Source organism: Gossypium hirsutum, chromosome D13 (genome assembly GCF_007990345.1).
Source record: "Gossypium hirsutum isolate 1008001.06 chromosome D13, Gossypium_hirsutum_v2.1, whole genome shotgun sequence".
In the NCBI taxonomy this organism is placed as follows: domain Eukaryota; kingdom Viridiplantae; phylum Streptophyta; class Magnoliopsida; order Malvales; family Malvaceae; genus Gossypium; species Gossypium hirsutum.
Window position 1 is genome coordinate 23,177,872 of NC_053449.1, and position 22,338 is coordinate 23,200,209.

The 22,338-nt window shown below is 33.8% G+C and overlaps 1 protein-coding gene across 1 annotated transcript; it reads left to right on the forward strand.

Moving 5' to 3' along the window:
• The first annotated feature begins 14,646 nt into the window (after positions 1 to 14,646).
• LOC107937533 (F-box/kelch-repeat protein At5g60570) lies at positions 14,647 to 16,080 on the forward strand. The gene is made up of 3 exons (XM_041108913.1): positions 14,647 to 15,014; positions 15,107 to 15,169; positions 15,519 to 16,080. The coding sequence occupies exons 2-3, from the start codon at positions 15,132 to 15,134 to the stop codon at positions 15,862 to 15,864; spliced, it is 384 nt and encodes a 127-aa protein (XP_040964847.1). The 5' UTR covers positions 14,647 to 15,014; positions 15,107 to 15,131; the 3' UTR covers positions 15,865 to 16,080.
• Positions 16,081 to 22,338: the final 6,258 nt, after the last annotated feature.

Sequence of the window (22,338 nt, forward strand, 5' to 3'; positions counted from 1 at the left end):
CTAACAATTGTAATTCAAGAATAACTTACTCATGATTTTACTTAATCAAGCATCTTACCGAGGCCTATAACAACATAACACAATTTTAATAATTTTAACAAACGAAATGCAATCAACCTAACACGAATTAAATTCAAGCTAAATTGATTAAATTAACCAGTCCATCAACATAAATATTCATAGATATGTTCAGCATAACAACAACAAAAATTAAAAAGATAGGGAACAAGAATCTCCGGTGTTTTTCCGTGGCTTGACTAGTTGCTCCGTTCTTCCTTCTCTGTTGTCCTCGTCGACCAAGGTTGCTATGAACACTTAATTGCTGCTCCAAATAGCTGATGAATGCCCCTTTCCCAAGAGGAGAAATCAGCAAGAGAGCAAGGGGATTTTGGAATGGAAAAGAAGAGAGAAAGTGGAGAGAAGAGATGAAAGATGTGAATGCTTTAGGTGTGTTTTCAAAATGACTAGCCTAAGAGGGTTTTCATAGCTGAGGAGGGCTGCTAAAAATAGCTAAAATTATCAGCCAAAGAGCCCTCCCTTGGCCGGTCACACATGTGGCAAGGTTGATAGTTTCAACTTTGCTAGTTTAGGCTTGGGGCAAATCTATAAAGCCACCAATTATGGAGGGGTTTGAATGCAACTTGAACAAGTCTTCAAGGGCCTCTTTGCAAGCTTAAATAATCAGCTAATAAGTTGATATGGGTTAGCTCTTGGGATGATTTTTGGGCTGTCCATTTCTTGGTCGGTTCGATTCACTCGGTTCAGTTCAACTGGACCACTTTTTCATAATTAATTAATAATAATTTATTAACCCAAATTAAATTGGATATAAATTAAAATTAATTATATTATGAATTAATACATATAATTTTGGACCGTCTTAGGCTGAAATTTAGTTTGCCTCGATACTTCAAATTGCTTCTCGATTTTGCGCTTCTAGTAGTGTCTACCAAGCCATTTTTCGCCCTTTGTGCAAATCTGTTGAAAATAACCAAAATTCATCAAAATTAATTATAAAATTAACTAAAATTCAACATGTTCATATTTTAAGTGCACTTTAATTATTTTTTAAAAATTAATTATTTTTCGACAATAATTTTATCGAAACTGTATGATTTTAAGTTAAAAAAGGTATGTAAAAATGTGTAAATTTCCGTGTTCCCAACAATCTAACTTTAAACTTGAGAACGTTAGCTGACCTATGGTTAAGGATGACAACCATCCTAAGTCTATAAATAGGCTCAGCTAACACATGTTGTGGACACCTTTTTCCTTTTTATAATTTTCTCTTTAGTTTTAGACTTTAGTTTTTCTTTTCTTTTAGGGTTCAGACTTTATTTCCATTCTTGTTATTTGCTTTCAAGAAGAAATTAGATTCTAAAATTATTCTCAAACTCTATGAGGATTATGCATTTAAATTCAATACAATTAGGCTTCTTCTAAACTGTTACTCTTGAAATTGTTCTTCATGTTCATTCTTTCATTCAAGATTATAACGCTTACTAGATCTATGAGGAACTAATCCTCCTATAGGGGATTAGTAAGTGGAGGTACGAATAATTAAGTTTTTTGTAGGGATTTCTCAATGAATCAACTATTCAACAAAGGAAGAACCTAAACCCTAGGCCTGATAACCCTAGGAAGTCATCAAGGTAGGAATTAACCCAAAATTGGTATGACCTATCCATGAACACCTTAACCCTAAATCGATCTGGACTGTAAGGTCGGAAGATAAGTATTTCTTGCTGACTTAGTATTTTAGTGGATGTATCGGAAGATCCTACTACGGTATTAACTAGTTGGTTCAACGAGAAAACCCAAGACGACAATTGATAACAATTACCAAAGTGAACTAATCACCCATGCTTAGATTTGATATATATATTCTCTTATTTGATTTCTTGCTTCTTATTTATTTTCGGTTATTCTTTTCTTATTATTTTATTATCATTTATCCAAAAACTCTTATTTTAATCTTCCGTACTATAATCTAACTAAATTATTAATTAGATCTATTTATGTGTAAGTTAGAATTAATTTAGTGCTACCCTCCCTTAGGTACGATCCTCCAAGTACTCACCTATTTCATTGTAACTATATTACAACCTAACCCGTATACTTATAGATACCATTTTTCCACATCTTTTGTGTAGGATTTCTACTCTAGACATTGGTACATCCGGAGGCGGTCAAGTTGTTGGCGCTGTTGCCGGGGAGGCTACGTCACTATATTAGTTTTAATTTCCGCATAATAATATAATAATTAGGAAAATTTTAGGTTATAGTTATGAATTTAATTTTCTTATTTTGTTCTAATATTATTTTTTTAGTTTTAGTGTATGAATCGTAATACGAGAACACCTATAGAGCCAGCCACAGATCTAGAAAGAATTATCCAAAGGAATTATTGACAGTAACAGATGTAGAACCCACCACCTACTATGGGAAATGTACCTCGTAAAAATCTGCTATTCCACAAAGCCAACACTAACCCACCAAACTTGCCACCACCACTACCACAACTACCTGCAAATTTAAACATGGCTCGTAATGAGAAGACTCTAAGAGAGTATGCGTTACAAAATCTGGATATGGTTCAAGGCAGCATAATGAAACCTGCTATCATGGCCTATAATTTTTTAGATTAAGCCAGCCATGACCCAAAATAATTTGCAGTTCCACGGAACAATGACAAAGGATCTGAGTTAGCATTTAAAACAGTTCATCTAGCTTTGTAATGTCTTCAAATATAGTGGGGACATTGATGACGTTATTCGTCTTTGGTTGTTCCCATTTTTATTAATTAAGTGGAAAAATTGCTACTTTAGCCCCTTTATTTTATTTTAATATAATTCAATTTTTAATTCTTACGCAATTTAGGCCTTATACCTTAATAACTCCTAATTTCGTAAAATTCACTATTCCAGAACTTAATTAGCTACTAAGCTAGCCTCGTAATATTTATTAAAAATATTTATGGGTTCGGTTTATGAAAATGGAGTCCCAAAAATATGTTTTTCGACACCCCTGACTATCGAGTTGTTACAATTCTAAATGTAACACCCCTAACCCGTATTCGTCGTTGGAATAGGGTTTCAAAGCATTACCAAATCAACGTTACCTAAATTATTCATTTCAAAACATTTCAATAATGACAACATAATCCATCATTAAGCATGTATATCATCCCTTATTCAAACCCTCAAGGCCTTAAATCACATTAGAAACGATTCGGAACTAAATTGGGAACATTTGAAATTTTGAGGAAAAGGTTAGAAAAATTCAACTGTAGGGGTCACATGGTAGTGTAACTTTCGAAATAGGGACACACGGCTGTGTCCTAGCCCGTGTCTGTACCTGTGTGCCAGGCAGTATACTAGCTGACTTACTTCCCAAGCACCTCACATATGACACACGGCCGTGTCGCCCAGTTGTGTGCCTCACACGGCCATGTCGCCTAGCCATGTGCTTCACACGGCCAAGTCACACGCCCATGTGTCTGGTCGTGTAGACCTAAAATTCACCTTAAACAACAAGTTTACCATTTCCTACTTGCTTGGGCATTAAGCAACACAAAAACCATTTCTTTAACCTATTCGAAACAAGATCAAACATACTCAAAACAAGCTAAAATGATCATCCTAGGTGCCTAACCAATGTACCCTCATTGGTACCACAAGTTATATCATCAAAACATATCATCCATACATCATTGAAATCAAGTTTTAAACATGCCAAAATCAATCAATTTGGCCTAGCTTATATCTACCTAAATCATCAAACTTAAATTCATAAACACCTAACAAGTCTTGGTTCAAACCAACATTATAATTATAACTCCATTATAATCCATTCACAAAATAACTATTAACTAAGACCTCCTAGGTACATGCCATCACAAAAGGCAAACTTCACCATATTTGAGATCAGGATCGTTGTTAGATGTTGAGTCGACGATCAAAACAGAAGTACCTAACCTGCGCACGAAAAAAAAACCCAACGCTAAGTAAAAATCAGTGATATTTCTATAATCCGAACAATTAAAGACATAATGGTACAAGAATTCATAATTTGAATTATACGAACATACTATTGTTTAAGCTTACAATTTCCATATACCATCATTTCAATTTCCATACATTACCATATCATTTCATACCTTATTCAAATTTCGTAGCTATCATATTTGATTTGTTTAACAAATATCTCAATTCACATCACTTGCTATATAAATAGCTTTTCACATATCAATCCACATTTCATTTAAACAATGACATTATCCATTCCATATTAAATTCATGAGTACATAACTCATATATTCCATTTGTTCACAACATATTTCACATTTCATTTTCAATCCACTATCTCATTTCCATTTCACATACCATGCCATTTCAAAATCAAATATAAAACTTTATTATTTATTTACCCCTATTAACACGACTCAGACTTGGATGGATACACAGATCCAACCAACACACCAGTTTGGCACCCAATGCCTTATTAGATAAATCCGAATTAATAATTACATCCAGCGCTATATAAATTGACATCTAGTCTCTCATCGATTAAACCGACTCAGCCTGATATAGTTAATAGAGTTTCATTTCACTTTCAAAAACAACTAATATCCAATTCTCATATTTGCACATTATCACATTTACACATATATTCATTTCAATTCAAATAATCAATACATTCATAATGTATATACCAATTCAATCCATTTCAATCAACTATAATTTCAATGCACTATCAAAGTGCCAAAATACTCACCTCAACCACTTACCATATGCATTAAATCAAAATACAACAATTAACAACTAGGTTCGGTATATAAATACAAACCGTGGATTCTGAGCTATTCGACGTCAATTTTATCCTTCCCACTTTTAGTCGAGGATTCCGGTACGATGTTAGCTATAAAATTAAAACAATTAAAATACATTAATACAACACATTTCAATTTCACATTGAATATTTCAATTTTTACTCAATATTTGCTTAAATTCCAATTTAGTCCTTAAATCGAGACTAATTTTTATTCTTCACATTTTATCCTCTATTTTTATACTAATTTCACTTTAAGCTAAATTTAGCTCCTTATTTTCAATTAAACCCCTAAATTTCAATTTTTTCATAATTTAGTCCCTATTACTCAAAATTTACAATTTGTTCTACAATTTAGTCCTTTTCCATTTCTAGCTTAAAAATCTATCAATTTAATCTCTAATACTAAAACTATTCAACATTAACAACATTTAAAATCTTAATCAATGCTAAAATTTCAACATGGGTCAGATAGTTCTTAACACCGAGATTCCAAAAATATAAACATTATAAGAAAAGGGACTAAATTGACTAACCAATTGAACTTGAACAGTTTTGATCCCTTTGTGGTCGTGCGTTCTCCTTCCTTAATTCCTTAATTTTTTTATTTCTTCTTTTTCTCTTAAATTTGCATGCTTCCACTTACTTTTCTATTATTATAACTATTATTATTTTATAACTTATACATATAAATTTTATTTTATTTAATTAAAACATATAACATATATATATAATTAGTTAACATATAAAAATATATAAAATCATCATTAATGTCGTCCATTTAGAGAAACAAAGGTATAATTGCTTCTTTAGTCCCTTTATTTTTTAAATCATAATTCAACTTCTACCTTATACGCGATTTAGTACTTATACTTAATAACTTTTAATTTCACTAAATTCACTTAATCAAAATATAATTAACTACAAAACTAACTTTGTAAATATCTATTAAAAATATTTAAGAGTCTAATTTACGAGAACAGAGTCACGAAAATACACTTTTCGACACCCCTAACTATAGGGTCGTTACATAAGTATAATATGCTACTTTTATTTTTAATAAATTGCTATTAAATAATTATTTGAGAGTCCACTGAGTACTGAAAGCGAAGTTGAAAACCTCATCATAGGGAAATTCCAAGTTCCTAAAATTATTAGCTCATGAAAACTATGATTTGTGATGTATTGGTGTATGTGATGATGATATGTGTGCAAATATCATCTCTATGTTATGTGATACATGGCTTCATTGATATGTGATGATCTAAATATGTGTTATACATATGTGTGTGATGAGATCCATGATTTAATATGAAAATATATTTACTGAAGTGAATAAAAAGTGAATTTTATGTGATAAATGAAAATGTGAGCATGTTTACATGCAAATTTGTAAAATTGAGAAATATGCAACTATAAGCATGAATACATGAGAAATGCGAAAAGTGATTATATGTGTTAAATTTGAAAATGACCATATCACATGCATGGGGTGGGTTTTGTGAAAGGTGGAAGTTATGTGGCAGTTTATTTGCAATTATGTGGCCGGTATTAGCAATTATGTGGTGGCTTGTCCACAATGTGTTATGTGGTCATTAATCGGTATTTATGCAGTGGCCTTTCCACAAATGGTGTGTTATTGGATGGACAAGTTCTAAGAAATTCTTCAAAATGTGCATTTTTTCATAAGCATGTCTCGATAGATTCATGTATATGTGTTAATGATGATATGATATTTTTGTAAAAATGGTTTACATATATGGAATTGGATGTGTTTACTTTATGTGTGTGAAAGACATGTTATATATATTTTAAGTATTGGTCTCACATTGAGCCTTTTAAAGCTCACCCACATTTCTTGTGCGTTTTAGATAATTCTCATGGTTAGGACTCGGATTCGGTCATTGGAGAGGCTCTCGAAAAAATGGTTTTATGGTTATGGATTTTTAAGACAATTTGGGAATTTTATGGACTTTATGATTTTTATGGATTTTATTATGGACTTTAATTTGGGTTTGTTTTAATAAATTTTTGGGACGTTATTTTAAAAATTGGACTGTGGCATAGGAAATTTATATTTTGATATTTTGGAAAAAAATTGCATGGGTTGTTTATATCAGATTTTTAAATGATCGTTAAACGTCTTAAGAAAATTATTAGCCACTGTAATTGTGTTTTAAAAACTAAGTTATAATACAAGTATTTTTAAATAAGAAGGAAGAAATAAAGTTTTTATTGAAAAGAACATGATGTTTTCAAAATAACATGTTTCGAGGACAAATGAATTCTTCTTGTGGAAATGTTTTGGCCATCTTCATGGCCCATGTAATTACTCATATTGGGCTGTAATGTCTAGTCTCGATTTAAGGGGTTACAGGATTCGTTTTCATATTTAATGCAAATCAGACATTTTCTTAAACTCTACATTTAATCCATTTATCATGTTCTCTCTTACACTAATTCCATATTGTTTATGAAAGCCATGAGGAACTAATCTTCATATGGGGGATTAGAGAGTGAAGGTATGAATTATTAATTGTTTTGTAAAGTTACTCAACGGATCAACTGTTTAGGAAAGGAAGAACGTGTAACAAACTCTAGGTCTGAAAACCCTAGGGAAGTCATCAGGGTGAGAATCAACCCAAAATTGGTATTGCCCATCTGTGAAAACCTTCACCCCAAACCAGTCTGGACTATGAGGTCGAAAGATAAGTAGTCCTTTCCGAGTCATTATGTTAGTGGAAGATCGGAAGATCTTGCTAGGGTAGCGACTAGTTGATTGACGATGAACCTTAGACGACAATTGATTGGGATTACTAAAGCGAGCTAATCACTCATAATCAAGATTTGATTCACTCTACTCTTCTATCTTTTAAACTTTATTTCTTTTATGTTATTTTATTTTATCATTATAAAAACCCTAAAAAACCCTGTTATTCTGTTCTCGTACTATAACTGATTTAAAGTACTGATTAGATCTTTTAGTGTTTAGGTTAAAATTGATCTAGTACTCACCTACCTTAGGTACGATCCTCGGAGTACTCACCTACTTCATTGTAAAACTATATTAAAACTCGACCCATATACTTGCAGATATCGCCTCGTATTTCTATATTTTATTGCAGTATTCACACTCTGGATGTTAATACGTTCGGAGGTAGTCAAATTGTTGGCGCCATTGCTGGGGAGGCAACATTTCTAGAATAATTTTAATTTTCGCACTATAATAAGAATAATTAGGAATTTGTTTAAGTTATAGATATGATTCGTATATAAATCACTAATAATATGTAGGTTTTAAGGACATTATTTGATGTAAACTGGTTAAGGTCTAGCATTTCTCGACCTATTATCCATAGCTCACATTTTGAATTAAATCATGCTTTATTAACATCGATCTTTAATAATGTCAGATTCGTCAACCATATAAATGAAGATCCCATACTGTTCTTGCGAAAATTTGACCATATATACAGCACTGTTAGCTACGCAAGAATTCCATCGAAGACTATCAAATTATTATTAATTCCATTTGCGTTAGAGGGAAAAGCAAAAAAGTGGTTAGAGACACTTCCTCCAGACACCATCACTACGTGGACTGATTTCATGCAGCTATTCCTTCGTTGAGTGTTGCTTATGACTAAGGTACGAAGTAGTTACACGTAATTATTTTATTTTCAACAAAGTATCACTGAAACTTTGGGACAAGCGTGGGAAATGTTCAAGACAATCCTTAGATTTATATTAGGTGGAGGCATACATTTCTCATTTCAAATACAACATTTTTACTACGGGTTGGATAGCCAAAATAGATGAAAATTTGATATCATGATGCAGACAAGTATTTGGAGAAAAAACCTAGAAGGAGGTAATTAAAATATTGGAAAAATTCAGCATTAATGAATCAACCTAAAAAGAATGTCCTGAAAGAAAAAGTCAGGAATCGGAGCCTGTAGGTCGTAAAGAGTAAGAATGTAACCAATTAGAGTTTAGTACGAAAGAATCAACGGGCTGCAAAATAGAAGAAGAAGGGGACAGTGCAGAATAAGAGAACAATTACATGGTAACCCAATTGGACTGGTGGAGACAAAATAAGGAACAACTAGAGCAAATTATCCCAAACTCAGTAAAAATGGTGCCCTTTATTATCAAACCCCCAGAATTAGAACTAAAGCCATTACCCAACCACTTAAAATATGGATATCTGGGGAAACAAAATACTTTACCATAATTATTGCTGTAAGCTTAGACGCAAAATAGGAGGAAGCTCTATTAAATGTCCTGAAAATGCATAAAAACGATAGGATGGACAATTGCTGACATTAAAGGATCAATCATGGGTTATATCAGCACAAGATTAGATTAGAAGAAGGGAAAATACCTATGGTGGATGCTTAGTGTAGACTTAATCTAACTAGGAAGGACGTGATAAAAAAGGAATTGCTTAAATGGTTAGATGCAAGTATTGTTTATACCATCTCTGATAGTGAATGGGTTACCTCGACCCAGCGGGTTTCAAAGAAGGGAGCTCTAACTGTAGTAAAAAATGATAACAATGAGTTAATTCCAGCATGAACAGTTACTGGTTGGAGAGTATGCATCGATTACTTGAAACTGAACAATGTAACAAAAAATACCACTTTCTATTGCCTTTTAGTGATCAAATGCTCGACCATTTAATAGGAAAAGATTATTATTGTTTCCTTGATGGGTATTTAGGGTACCATCAAATCCCAATTCATCATAATAACCAAGAGAAAACCACTTTCACATGCCCCTTTGGTATGTATGCCTTTAAAAGAATGCCTTTTGGCCTATGTAATGCTCTTGCAACCTTCATGAGATGCATGATTTCTATCTTCGTTGATATGTTAGAAGAGGGATTCGATGTATTCATGGACGAATTTTTGGTATATGAAAACTCTTTTCAAGAATGCTTGGGTAACCTCGAAAAAGTGTTAAAAAGATACGAGGAGACTAATCTAGTGATTAACTGGAAAAAAATGCCATTTCATAGTGAAAAAAGGATTGGCTTAGGGCATTAGATATCGGGAAAAGGTATGGAAGTAGATAAAGCCAAAGTTGAAGTTATAAAACATCTGCCAAATCTGAAATATGTTACAATTGTTTGAAATTTTTAGGCCAAACAGGATTTTACTGGAGGTTTATAAAAGATTTTGCTCATATCTCTAAACCTCTAAATCAAATCCTCCAGAAAAAGGCACCTTTCATATTTGACCAAAAGTGCATCAAAGCCTTTGAGGTAATAAAAGAAAAACTCATATATGCTCTTAAAATCATCACCCCGAATTGGTCGAAACCTTTTATTATTATGTGTGATGCTAGTGACTATGTAGTAGGTGCAATTCTGGGATAAAATAGGGATAATCTATTTGGGGCTATTCATTATGCTTGCAAAACGCTAAATCTAGCACAATGCAACTATACTACGATTGGAAAAGAGATGTTGGCAGTAGTGTCCGCTTGCTAAAATTTCAACCCTATTTAATGGCGAATCAAGTATATATGTATACTGATCACTTTGTGTTAAAATACATCATGAATAAAAAAAGAAACAAAAGCCAAACTAATGAGATGACTTTTATTACTTCAAGAATTTGATTTATCGATAATGTAAAGGAAGGGGACTGAAAATCAAATTGCAGATCATTTTTCTAGAATTGAGAACAATTTAAAAGAAAAGATATTGAGGAAATTAAGGAGACCCTTGCAAATGAGCAATTATTCAGAGTATACATTAATCAGCTTAGATCGGTTAAGGATATAACACCATGGTATGTGAATTTTGTCAATTTTATTGCAAAAGGGGGCTTCCCTGCACGTGCATCTTTGCAACAGAAAAAAAGGATATTCCATGAACAAAAAAATTACTTTTGGGAGGAACCATAAGTGTTTCAACAATGCATGGATAAATTAGTCCTGTGATGTGTAGCAAAGGAAGAGATACATAATATTTTACAAGGTTGTCACACATCTCCTTGTGGAGAGCATTTTGGTGGAAAAAGGACGACCCATAAAGTACTATAATCGGGGTTTTATCGGCCAAATATGAATAGAGACTCTTATGAATTCATAGAAGGATGTGATAGGTGTCAGAGAATTGGTAGCATATCAAAAAGGGATGAAATGTTGCAAACAAGTATAATTGAGGTTGAAGTGTTTGATGTTTAGGGGATTGATTTCATGGGACATTTTTTGAGTTCTTTTGGGAATTAGTACATCCTCTTGGCTATAGATTATGCTTCAAAATGGGTTGAAGCTATCTTACCATCTATTAATGATACAAAATCAGTAGTGAGATTCCTAGGAAAAAACATATTCGCCAGGTTCGGTACACTGCGAGCGTTGGTTAGTGATGAAGGATCTCATTTATGTAGCAAGAAGTTTGAAGTAGCTTTGGCTAAATACAACACGAGACACAAAATAACAACGACATATCACCCATAGGATAATGGGCAAGCAGAAGTATCTAATCGAGAAATAAAGAAAATTCTGGAGAAAATAGTAAACCCAAGTCAAAAGGATTGGGTAGTCAAGCTAGATGATGCATTGTGGGCTTACAGAATAGCATATAAGACTCCCCTAGGCATGTCTCCATATAAGCTAGTCTACGGTAAGAACTGTCACTTACCAATTGAATAGGAGAGGAAGGCATCCTGGGCGATCAAAAAGTTAAATCTGAATCCAAAATTAGCTAAAAAAGAAAGATTATTTCAACTCCATGAATTGGAAGAATTTCATTTTATGGCCTACGAAAATACTAAAATGTATAAGGAGAGGAGTAGACTTCAACATGATGCGAAGATCAGAAAGCGTTAATTTTTACTGGGATAGAAAGTGCTGTTGTTCAACTCAAGATTAAAATCATTTCCTGGAAAGCTTAAATCAAAATGGACAGGTCCGTATATAATACATCAGGTAACTCGTCTGGAATAATAGAGTTGATCACAAAAGGGGGACAACCTTTTCTCAGTAATAGCTAAAGAGTAAAACATTATTTTGGAGGAACAATTAAAACTGTAGTTGATGAACAAACCTTATAGTGTAGTGCACTTTGAGATTTCCAAGGAATCAATGGGAAACCAACAAACATAAAGATTGATAATGAAGAAGGTGACCAAAGTATTAATTTTACAAAACATAGAGAAATCTGGCCAACATGTCGTGACACTACTCTAGGGTGTTCCAACAATGAAAAAAATTTTGATTCTGGAACCTGCCGTCGATGTTTGACATCACTAAGGGATGTTGCGACACCACTGCGTAACTCTGTTTTTCTAACTAACCTTAACTATTGATGCTTTTGTAGCTTAATTATATTAGGATTCCTGTTCTTTAACTTCTTATTTAGTAGAAATAAACTATAACTCTTAAATAATTTATCCTTTCCTTCGAATTTATAAATAAGACACATTGCTACCCTCTTTTATCACTAACAAAGATTAAATTGCAAGCATAATAGATATTAGCAAGAACAAATTATCAAATGGCCAGTTTCAACGTAAGCACTTCAATCCCAGCTGTTGAATTCCAAGAAGGTGACATGGATAAATGCTTGCAACAACTATAATTGTATACCTTTATTTAAGAATAGGGATTTGACCCTCTAATGCGGAATTGGAAAGGAATATGGGAGAATGCAACTGAAAGAGAATGGACAAAATTTTGTTTACCATTCGAAGAACCTATAATAATTTCTGTGGTGCAAGAATTTTATCTAGCATTAAATCAAAGGGAAGTAGTCAGACCATTCTACAAGATGTGCTTTTTAGTGAAAGTTAGAGGGGTTAATGTTTCGGTAATTGAGATGAGAATTTGCCAAATTTATTATGTGCCATATTATTATCGCGATTATCTCTATAAAGCAGATTTGAAGCAAATTGGAAATATAGATACGGAGGAAATACTAAGAATTCTAACAGAAGGGAAAGAGATGTGGATATATCGAACGAGAACAGTAATACCTGAAACATTTAATCAAGAGCTAATGACACCAATAGCCAAGATGTGGATGAAATTTGTTTGTTCGAGAATATGTCTGATAATAGAGATGCTTGAGATTAGTCAAATTCAAGCCATCATAACATATGGGATCCTCCAAAAGAAGAAAATATGTATTGGAACATGTTTGTATCATATTTGCTCAAGGGTTGTCATTTTTATTTCTTGTTTTGTTCATGTTGCTTGAGGACAAACAATGACTTAAGTGTGGGGTAGTTTGATCTGTTGTAATTCGGTATAGAAAATTAAACTAGTTATCACACTTTAGGGGCTTGAAAACAAGCATATTTAGTAGGTTTGGATTATGCTTTCTTAAGTTTCTATTAAGTTAGTAAAATGTGAAAAATGAGTCTTTTATTAACCTTAAGGGTCGAATAAGGCCTAAGGGTGAGCTAATGCACTTTGTGAGTGTGCAAGAGACTTTTAGAAGGCATACTAAATGGATACTGATCGTTATGTCGCAACATAGGATGACCAATATGGCAACATAGGGAACAGAATGGAGAAATCTCAAGAGGAGTACACTAACTGCCATGTCGCGACACAGGTCTTGGTGTGTCACGACATCAACCCTAGGACGGAAAAAAATATGAAACAGAGGCATTTTAGTTTGCACAATCAAACGTAAAGCTCGGAAACGTCAGCTAACCTAGGGTTGAGGACGATGGCCACCTGAACTGTATAAATAGGCTCCTTTGGCACATGTTATGGACATCATTCAATTATCCTAGATAGTTTCTTTTAAATTTAGTTTAGTTTTCTTCTTTTCATAGGTTTTTAGAATTTAGGCTGTGTTTGTTTACCTGTAAAACATTTTACAAAAAATATTTTCCTCCTTTTCCACTGTTTGTTTGGTGGAAAATGAACTCTCATTGTAAAAGCTTTTCCAAAACACGGGAAAAGAACTCTTCATTTTAGGAAAATGTCTTACCGTTTATCATTTGGTAAGACATTTTCCAAAGTTTTTCTCTTCAACAGTAAATGTAACCCAAAGCCTCTTCCCCTTCCCCTTCCCCCTTCCTTCCCACCTTGATTTAGTGCTTGCCGCCAGCCAGCAATGGTTCCCAACACCAACCGCCAGCATTCATCTTTGATTTTCCTCCTTTCCGCCTTTCGTTGTCGAAATCTACACTGCACCAATCGATGATGGCGTTCATCTTCCTCTCTCGAAGGTATGAATGAAAAGGAAGAAATATGTGGTTGTTTTTTAGAAGCAACATGTTGTTTTGGCCCAATTGGTTTCTGGTTAATCCCTCTTTTTAATTTTTTATGGTTTTTGTTATTTACCGTTTCATCTTCCTTGAACTGTGCAAGTTGGATTTTTGTTGGTGGTAATGAAATAATTCAGATATGGTAATGGTGGTGGTGGCCGAGACACAACTAATGAGAAAAAATTCAAAGTCTTTAAGTTCACACATTATTTGTTCAAATGGGATTAGTGGGAATGTCTTGTAGCCATTCCCATTCTGTTAAACCTCAATCTAGAACATTTGATTCTACATTTATGGAGTGGTTCAAAGAGACTATATCAATCTATTTGGTATATTTGGATATTAATCCTCATGTGTCATAATAATTTTCATTTTCTTCCTCAGGGAAAGATAACTTCTGCCTCATTCATGTCAGCCTAATTCCTGATCTGCTTACATGTCGCTTAGCTCGGGTACACTGCCTCCTGTGTACTTCTTGTGGTAGGTGATTTTTCATTAGAATCGTTTGGGGAATTGCATCATTGTATTTTATCTTTCTGGAGTATTATTGTGTTGGCTCATTGTAGCACTTTTAGCATTTTTATTAGTTTTTAAATGTGTTGGCATGAACCTATGTAATCATTATCATCTTTGTGGGGTGCGACATTATGTTGGCGCTTTACTTGCATAAGTTTTGCTGCAAACTGCTGTTGAACTTGTTGTATAAAACTTGGCATTGTATCTGTAGCATTCATATCATAGAAATATTTTGTGAACAATTGCATTTTCTCAGCTTTAGCCCTTGGGTTTGCTTGTGTTTTCTCCTATCTTACTGGATATCCTTTTGATTTCTTTGTTTTCTTGATCTGAGCTTTGTCCTAAATTGATGGTAAATACACCCTTTTGGTTGGTGACTTACAGCCATTATTGGATAATACAAAGATGAAACTTTCACAATTTTGTCACGTTGAGGTAAATTTGATTGCAAAATTTGGTTTGTATTCTTTTGAGTTAGTTTGGTCATCTTTACTAAGGATTGTGTTTACCCTTCTGGTTCTTCACAGGCTGCGAACATCCTAAATATTCATTATGTTCCCAACATTTGGCATATTCCTCTCTTACTTAGAGTATGTTCTATAGCAGTTCTTCCATTTGTCTGGAACTTAAAGATTCCTAGTTTCATTCTTTTATTTTCTTTTTGATGATGTTACATATTTTATATTGCTTCAGAACCAAAATGCGCATCATTCAATTCTGAAACAGCTCAATTTGCTTAATTTAGTTTTTGGTTCAACATTTCATCACCCCTCTTTCTCTAAGTATCATCAGATAACTAAGTTTGTTATAAATTTTACTTTGTTATGGCTTAACTCTTTACTGCATAATGCGGCTGGCCTAGGCAATCAATTTAGATTGAGGTACTAATTGCAGGAAGTTTTGATCAGTTTTACTAAGAGCTATAAAGTTCTGTTTCAGCATTGCCACACCTCTAGATTTAGAAGCTTGGACCAGGAGAGAAGAAATAATGAAGTGTTGTGATAAGGTTAAGAAATATGATAAGGTTAATAACTCATGGAGTGTTGTGAAGAGACCACCTGTGAGGGCGGACTCTTCCTACGGTTGGGGGCTGGCATTTAAAGCATGCGAAAACAGTTTACTAGTAATAGGAGCTGGAGATCATGGAGGGCATGATGATGGAGTTATTGTTCTGCATTCTTGGAATCCAGATGAGGGAAACAAGGATGGACAAGAGTGGAATGTGCTTGCTGTCAAGGCACGGGCAGGTACTTTTGTGTATAATTGTGTGGTAATGGGCTGTTAATGAGAGTTGCCGCATCTTTATTGCAAACATCGACATCTGGAAGACCAAGATAAACAATCATCTGTTATAATTTTTATTGTCTCAGTGTCATTAATTTTATTGTTCTTTTTCCAATTTTATGATTCAGAAGAATAATTGACCTCGAATCAATTTCTTAAAGTTATCAACTGATTGTGTTGATCCCTCTATTGCAAGCATTAACCTCATACCAAGTAATTACTGGTTCCATTTATCTTGTACTTGGCATTGAATTCATTTCTCGTAATTATTTTTATGCTAAGCGTAATTTCATCAGGAGGTCACTACAATTGATTCACTACTAATTAGTAAATTTCAGAAGTAGTTTACAATGCTTTTATATTTTAATAATTGAGTATTATTATATATTTAATTTGATTTATTTATTTATAAATAAATCATTGTAATATATGTAAAAAAAATTTAAAATATAAAATTTATTAATATATATTAATATATGTAAAAACAACTTTTTCGGAAAGTATTTTCAGGAAATCTGCCAAACAGCAGAAAATATTTTACACAGATTCAATCAAACACCAGAAAATATTTTCTAGTAAATCATTTTACAGAAAAGTAAAACATTTTCCAGAAATTATTTTACGGAAAACATTTTACTGGCAATCAAACGGACCCTTATTTTCAGTTATTCTTTATTTACAAGAGATCTGATTTGTGGAGATCGTCAAACTTTGTGGATTCATTTTCTTCTTTAATATAAATCAAACTTTTTCTTAAATGCTACACTTTAATCCATTTATCATGTTCTCTCTTTACACCAATTTCGTATTGTTTATGAAAGCCATGAGGAACTAATCCTCCTATGTGGATTAGCAAGTGGAGGTATGATTTATTAATTGTTTTGTAGGGTTACTCAACGGATCAATTGTTTAGAAAATGAAGAACGTGAAACAAACCCTAGGCCTAACAACCCCAGGAAGTCATCAAGGTGGGAATTAACCCAAAATTGGTATTGCCCATCCTTGAACTTCTTCACCCAAACTAGTCTGGACTGTGAGGTGGAAATATAAGTAGTCCTTACTGACTCGTTACGTTAGTGGAAGATCAGAAGATCCTACTAGGGTAGCGACTAGTTGATTGACGAAAAACCCGAGACGATAGTTGATTGGGATTAACGAAGCGAGCTAATCACCCATAATCAAGATTTCGATTCACTCTACCCTTCTATCTCTTAAAGTTTATTTCTTTTATGTTATTTTATTTTATCATTATAAAAATCCTAAAAAACTCTTTTATTCTATTCTCGTACTATAATTGATTTAAAATACTAATTAGATCTTTCAGTGTTTAGGTTAGAATTGATCTAGCACTCGCATCCCTTGGGTACGATCCTCGGAGTACTCACCTACTTTGTTGTAAAACTATATTACAACTCAACCCGTATACTTACAAATACCGCCTTGTATTTCTATATTTTATTATAGTATTCACACTCTAGACGTTAGTACGTCCGGAGGCAATCACTATTCATTTACATTGTTAGAAACTTTAATTATAAAATGCCTCCACGTAAGAGTAAAAGAAAAACGGTCTCGCAAATATCGAATGTTTCGAACCCAACTTGGTTCCATAATCGAAGTATGGAAAAATATTTCCTAGAATTGCAAGAGAGACCATTAATTCAATAATGTGGGTTCGAATCCTTCATGGTCCATTGCAAAGAAATTTTGATGTTAGTGCGATACCATCAATGGGAGTAGTTCTGTGTCACTCCCACCGGCAATGCAATCAAACCCGTAGTTCATGAATTTTATGCCTCCCTGAATGGTAAAATAATTAGGGGCAGGTATGGTGAAGTCATAAATGAGGTAACAGTGTGAGGAGGGGAAGTCCCAATATCCCCTAGTGGTATTTGTGAGTTTTATAACATACCGTATTATAAAAAAGACTTTGTTAATGTTGTAGACTTATATAAATTGTAAAAGATTGATATGGAAGGTGTTATAAAATATTTGACTCAGGGTAGGGGTAGTTGGAACTATAGGCTAGATACAGGGCTACCGACAAATTTCAATCAGGGGATTATGTTTCCTGTCACCAATATGTGGATGCAATTCATCGGCACCAGAATTGCACCCCTATTAAATGTTTCTAATGTTAATGTCTTTCGAGCTATTTTGCTAGATCGTATTTTACAGCGTAAACAGATCAGTGTTGTAATACCCCTAACCCATCTCCATTGCCAGATTAGGGTTATAGAGAATTACTGAATAATCAAAAACATGAAACACCATAAATTTAACTAAAATAAATTCATATCATAAACCATACAATCATATACGCTTTGTCCCTAAATTGAGCATTTGAGGCCCTAAAAATAGCTTTGAAGCAATCCAGGACCAATTTGTAATAAATCAAAAAGTTTAAGAAAAAGTTGCAAAATTTGAAAAGCAGGGGTCACACAGCCGTGTGACATCACCCCAAGCCGTGTAACTTTTGAACAAGGGACACACGACCTTGTCCCAGCTAGTGCCCTCACCCATGTAACTCACCGAATTACCCCACACGCCCGTGTGCCAGGCCGTGTAACTCACTGACTTAAACACTAAGAAATTCTCAAATGACACATAGCCATGTGACAGCCCATGTCCCAAGTCGTGTGAACCCAAAATTTTACCTAAAATTGAGCCCTTTCATAATCAATTCATGCATAACTAACTAATCCATTTGTGCACACTTTCAAGGGACTTAAGCATCATTCAAATACACATAATCATGCCATTCAAAAGCACCACAAATATACCAAAACAGTACATACCAAAAAAAGCCAACATTACCTTAGTTCATGCATAAAATCTAGTTCAAACACTTACCAAAACTTATCACAAATGACCATTTTCAAGTCATCATAAAATACCAAAAAGAAACCTTATATTCAAGCATTTGAAAGTAACGAAAATGAAAATACTTGGTGAAGCATTAAAGTACACCAAACCAAACATAATCTTTAAAGTATAAACATATCAAGTCACCATTACAAAACATCCTATGCATGCCATTGTTAACCTTGGCCAAAATACACAAAGATTACCGAAAAGGTTGCTAGATAGTGTGATAGGTCTCTAACGAGCTTCCAATCGATCAAGCTTCTGGTAATCTATAAAACAAAGGAAAACAACTACGTAAGCAATGAGTGCTTAGTAAGTTCGTATAAACATAAACTTAACTTGCCATGTCATTAATACAATTCATAGATTTAACAATAAATCAATACTAATGCCATAAGCTTAGTAAAAGTCTATACAACATCATCAAACTTACAAGTTAGTATACTTGTCCATGACACAAATGAAATCAACCATAAAATAAGTAAATATCCATAGATAATTACATCATTTAGCTCATAAATCCTTTTCATAGTGTCATTATTCAATCCTTTTGCATACTTACCATTTTCTTTCCTTTTCTTACCCGTTGAACCATCTAGAATTACATCGGATACTTTGGAAAGCTCACACAGTATGCCTTTACATATAATCGTAACACCGATGCTCACACGAGCTGTGGGTTAGAATGTAAGCTACACGATGCTAGCCACATGAGCTGTGGAGAATCCATAACCAATGTAGGACCTCAGCCATCAGTAGGACATTCAAGACCATCACCCGAAACATGAAATCCCTAATGACATGTCATTTGTATCCTAAGAATTCTTAAGGTTCAACTAGGACTCGTTATCTGTAAAATCATCATATCATTGATATATTTGTTATCCAATTCATTTATATTACAACAACATAGAAAATAGTTAATTTAACTAAGATTAAAACGGTCATAGTTCATATGAACTTACCTCGAAATCAAGGCATAGAAGTATAGTCGAGCTAGTCTAAAGTTTTAGCTTCTCCTCGATTTAGAGCCGATTGTGGTTTATATTGATCTAAATAAATAATTTCATTGAATTAAGTACTTCTAGAATTCAATTTAATCCATAATTCATATTTATGCAAAACTATGAATTTTCCCCTAACAATTTAACTTTTCACAATTTAGTCCTTAAGCTCATAACTTAAAATCTAACCATTTTAACCTAAATCTATGTTAACTAATATTACAAGAGACCTTGAATTAACTCATCAATACCAACATTTCACAACAAAACCTATAGATTTACACTTCTAACAATTTAATCCCTAATTTCAAAATTCATCTAAAATTTTTTAACAAAACATGCTTATTTTACAACAAAGATAAATAATTCATCAATTAACATCAAAACCTATCAAAAAAATCCATGGTAAGTCCCTCAAATTTTAATAATTTTGCAAATTGACCCTCGGGCTAGCTAGATTAAGCTAAAACAAACTTGAAAACATAAAAAAACATAAAAAAACGAGACTTGAATTCACTTACATGCATCAACACAAGCTTGACTGAATGCTTCTTCTCTTCCAATGGTTATTTTTAGGTTTTGAAACAAAGATGAAGAAGATGTCTTCTTCCTATTATCTTTTGTTTACTTATTTTTCATTTTATTTACTAATTTACTAATTAACCTTAATAAATCATTTAAACTACCATAAAACCTATCCATCACAATCCACGAGCTTAAAATATGGTATAATTTCCATTCAAGTCCATTAACATTCCTTTCCATAGCTATTTAGCTCTTTTAACTAGTAGAATTCAACTTTTGCACCTTTTACGATTTAGTTTTTTTTACTTAATTAACTATTTAAACATCAAATTTTCTTAACAAAATTTTAATAGGACCTTAATATAATCCCATAGACATTAAATAATTAACAAAATAGTAATTCACTCGATGGAATTGTGGTTCCGAAAACACTATTTTTGACACCACTGAAAATGGGATGTTACAAGTGTAGGGTGTTGGATCTTTCAGAAATGAAATGATGCATACAAAGCCAGAAGGCTGGGCTTTTCTTTCCTCATCTTGTGGCAGCGCTATACTGAAAGATAGAAGTGCTAATGAGCGAGAATGAGCAATTCATGAAGCCAACAAGAAGCATTATTGGAGACATAGTATATACATAATACGTTGAGCTTCAACAAAAGCAAATTACTAAATGGAACCAAAAGAGGAAGGAGAAGATGGATGTTCCAGAATCACTAAAATGATGAGATCAGTCGAAGGCTAAAATAGGAGCCAAAGGAAGCACAAAATCAAAACTCGATGGGATGATTAGATGGATGGAAGAGACAAGACAAGTGCTCCAAGAATTCACAAAAACTAACAAGTTATGAACTCCAAATTATCCTCCAGATATGTTTAGCTCAGAACCGACTTATCATGATGAGGGGGCTAATCCTGAGGAGGAAAGTGTTGCTCAAGGGTACCTCAGGATGGAAGATGAATATGAATTGACATTCCAGCTGCAATATTCAATGCGAAAACAACTTGTCATTCGCAGCCTGAAACAACAAACATATTCCAAAGCTGGGAGCTCCCATTGTAACACCCCGAACCCGAGACCGACACCGGAGTCGAACACGAGGTGTTAACAGACTTTAAACCCCTTATAAAAAAAATTTCCCAGACACTGCCAATCTGCGTACTAGTCGATTTAAAAATCATATCTTGAGTTTCACAACTCGAAAATCAGTTTCGTGATTTTTCCCTGAAACTAGACTCATATGCCCATCTACATAATTTTTTCTAGAATTTTTGGTCGGGCCAATTAGTACAGTTTATTAGTCAAAGTCTCCCATGTTACAGGGATCGACTACACTGACCTTTGCGCATTAAGACTTGGATATCTCCTTGTACAGGGCTCTAATACTGATGCCGTTTGTTTCTATAGAAACTAGACTCAGAGAGGAATCTATCCAATATGGTATGACTCCTAATTATATCTGGTTAATTTATAATGAATTTCCAAAGTCGGAATAGGGAATCCAGAAACCGTTCTGGCCCTGTCTCACGAGAACCTGAATATCTCTTAACATACTATTCGTATGATTGTTTCGTTACTTTCCTATGAAAGTAGATTCATCAAGGTTTGTTTACATAATTTATTCACTATTTAATTCCCTTCCTACTATTTTTAGTGATTTTCCAAATCTACATCACTGCTGCTGTCAGCATCTGCCTTTAAGGTAGACTTTACCTATTTCATGGTTTCCATGATTCAACTAGCCCTTTTTGCAATATCGACATTTCGTTCTATCTCGACGTTCATTCCCAACACTGGCGACCGAAGTGCCTCGTGTACCCACAGGGGGTCGATCACGATCTCGTCTAAAAAGGCCCGAAGTGCCTCTAAACTGGCCCGCATCATCTCGAAATTTCTTTGATGCCTGTTGAAGAGACTTTCCCGAGGATCTTTTACGAAACTCTCCAGTTCCCTCATCAACTTTTTTTTTCTTTTCTAAGCTCTTCGGCTTTACAAGCTCGCTCGACAAGTACTACGAACTCTCGTATTGCAAGAACGCCAACGAACATTTTTATATCTTCATTCAGCCCGTCCTCGA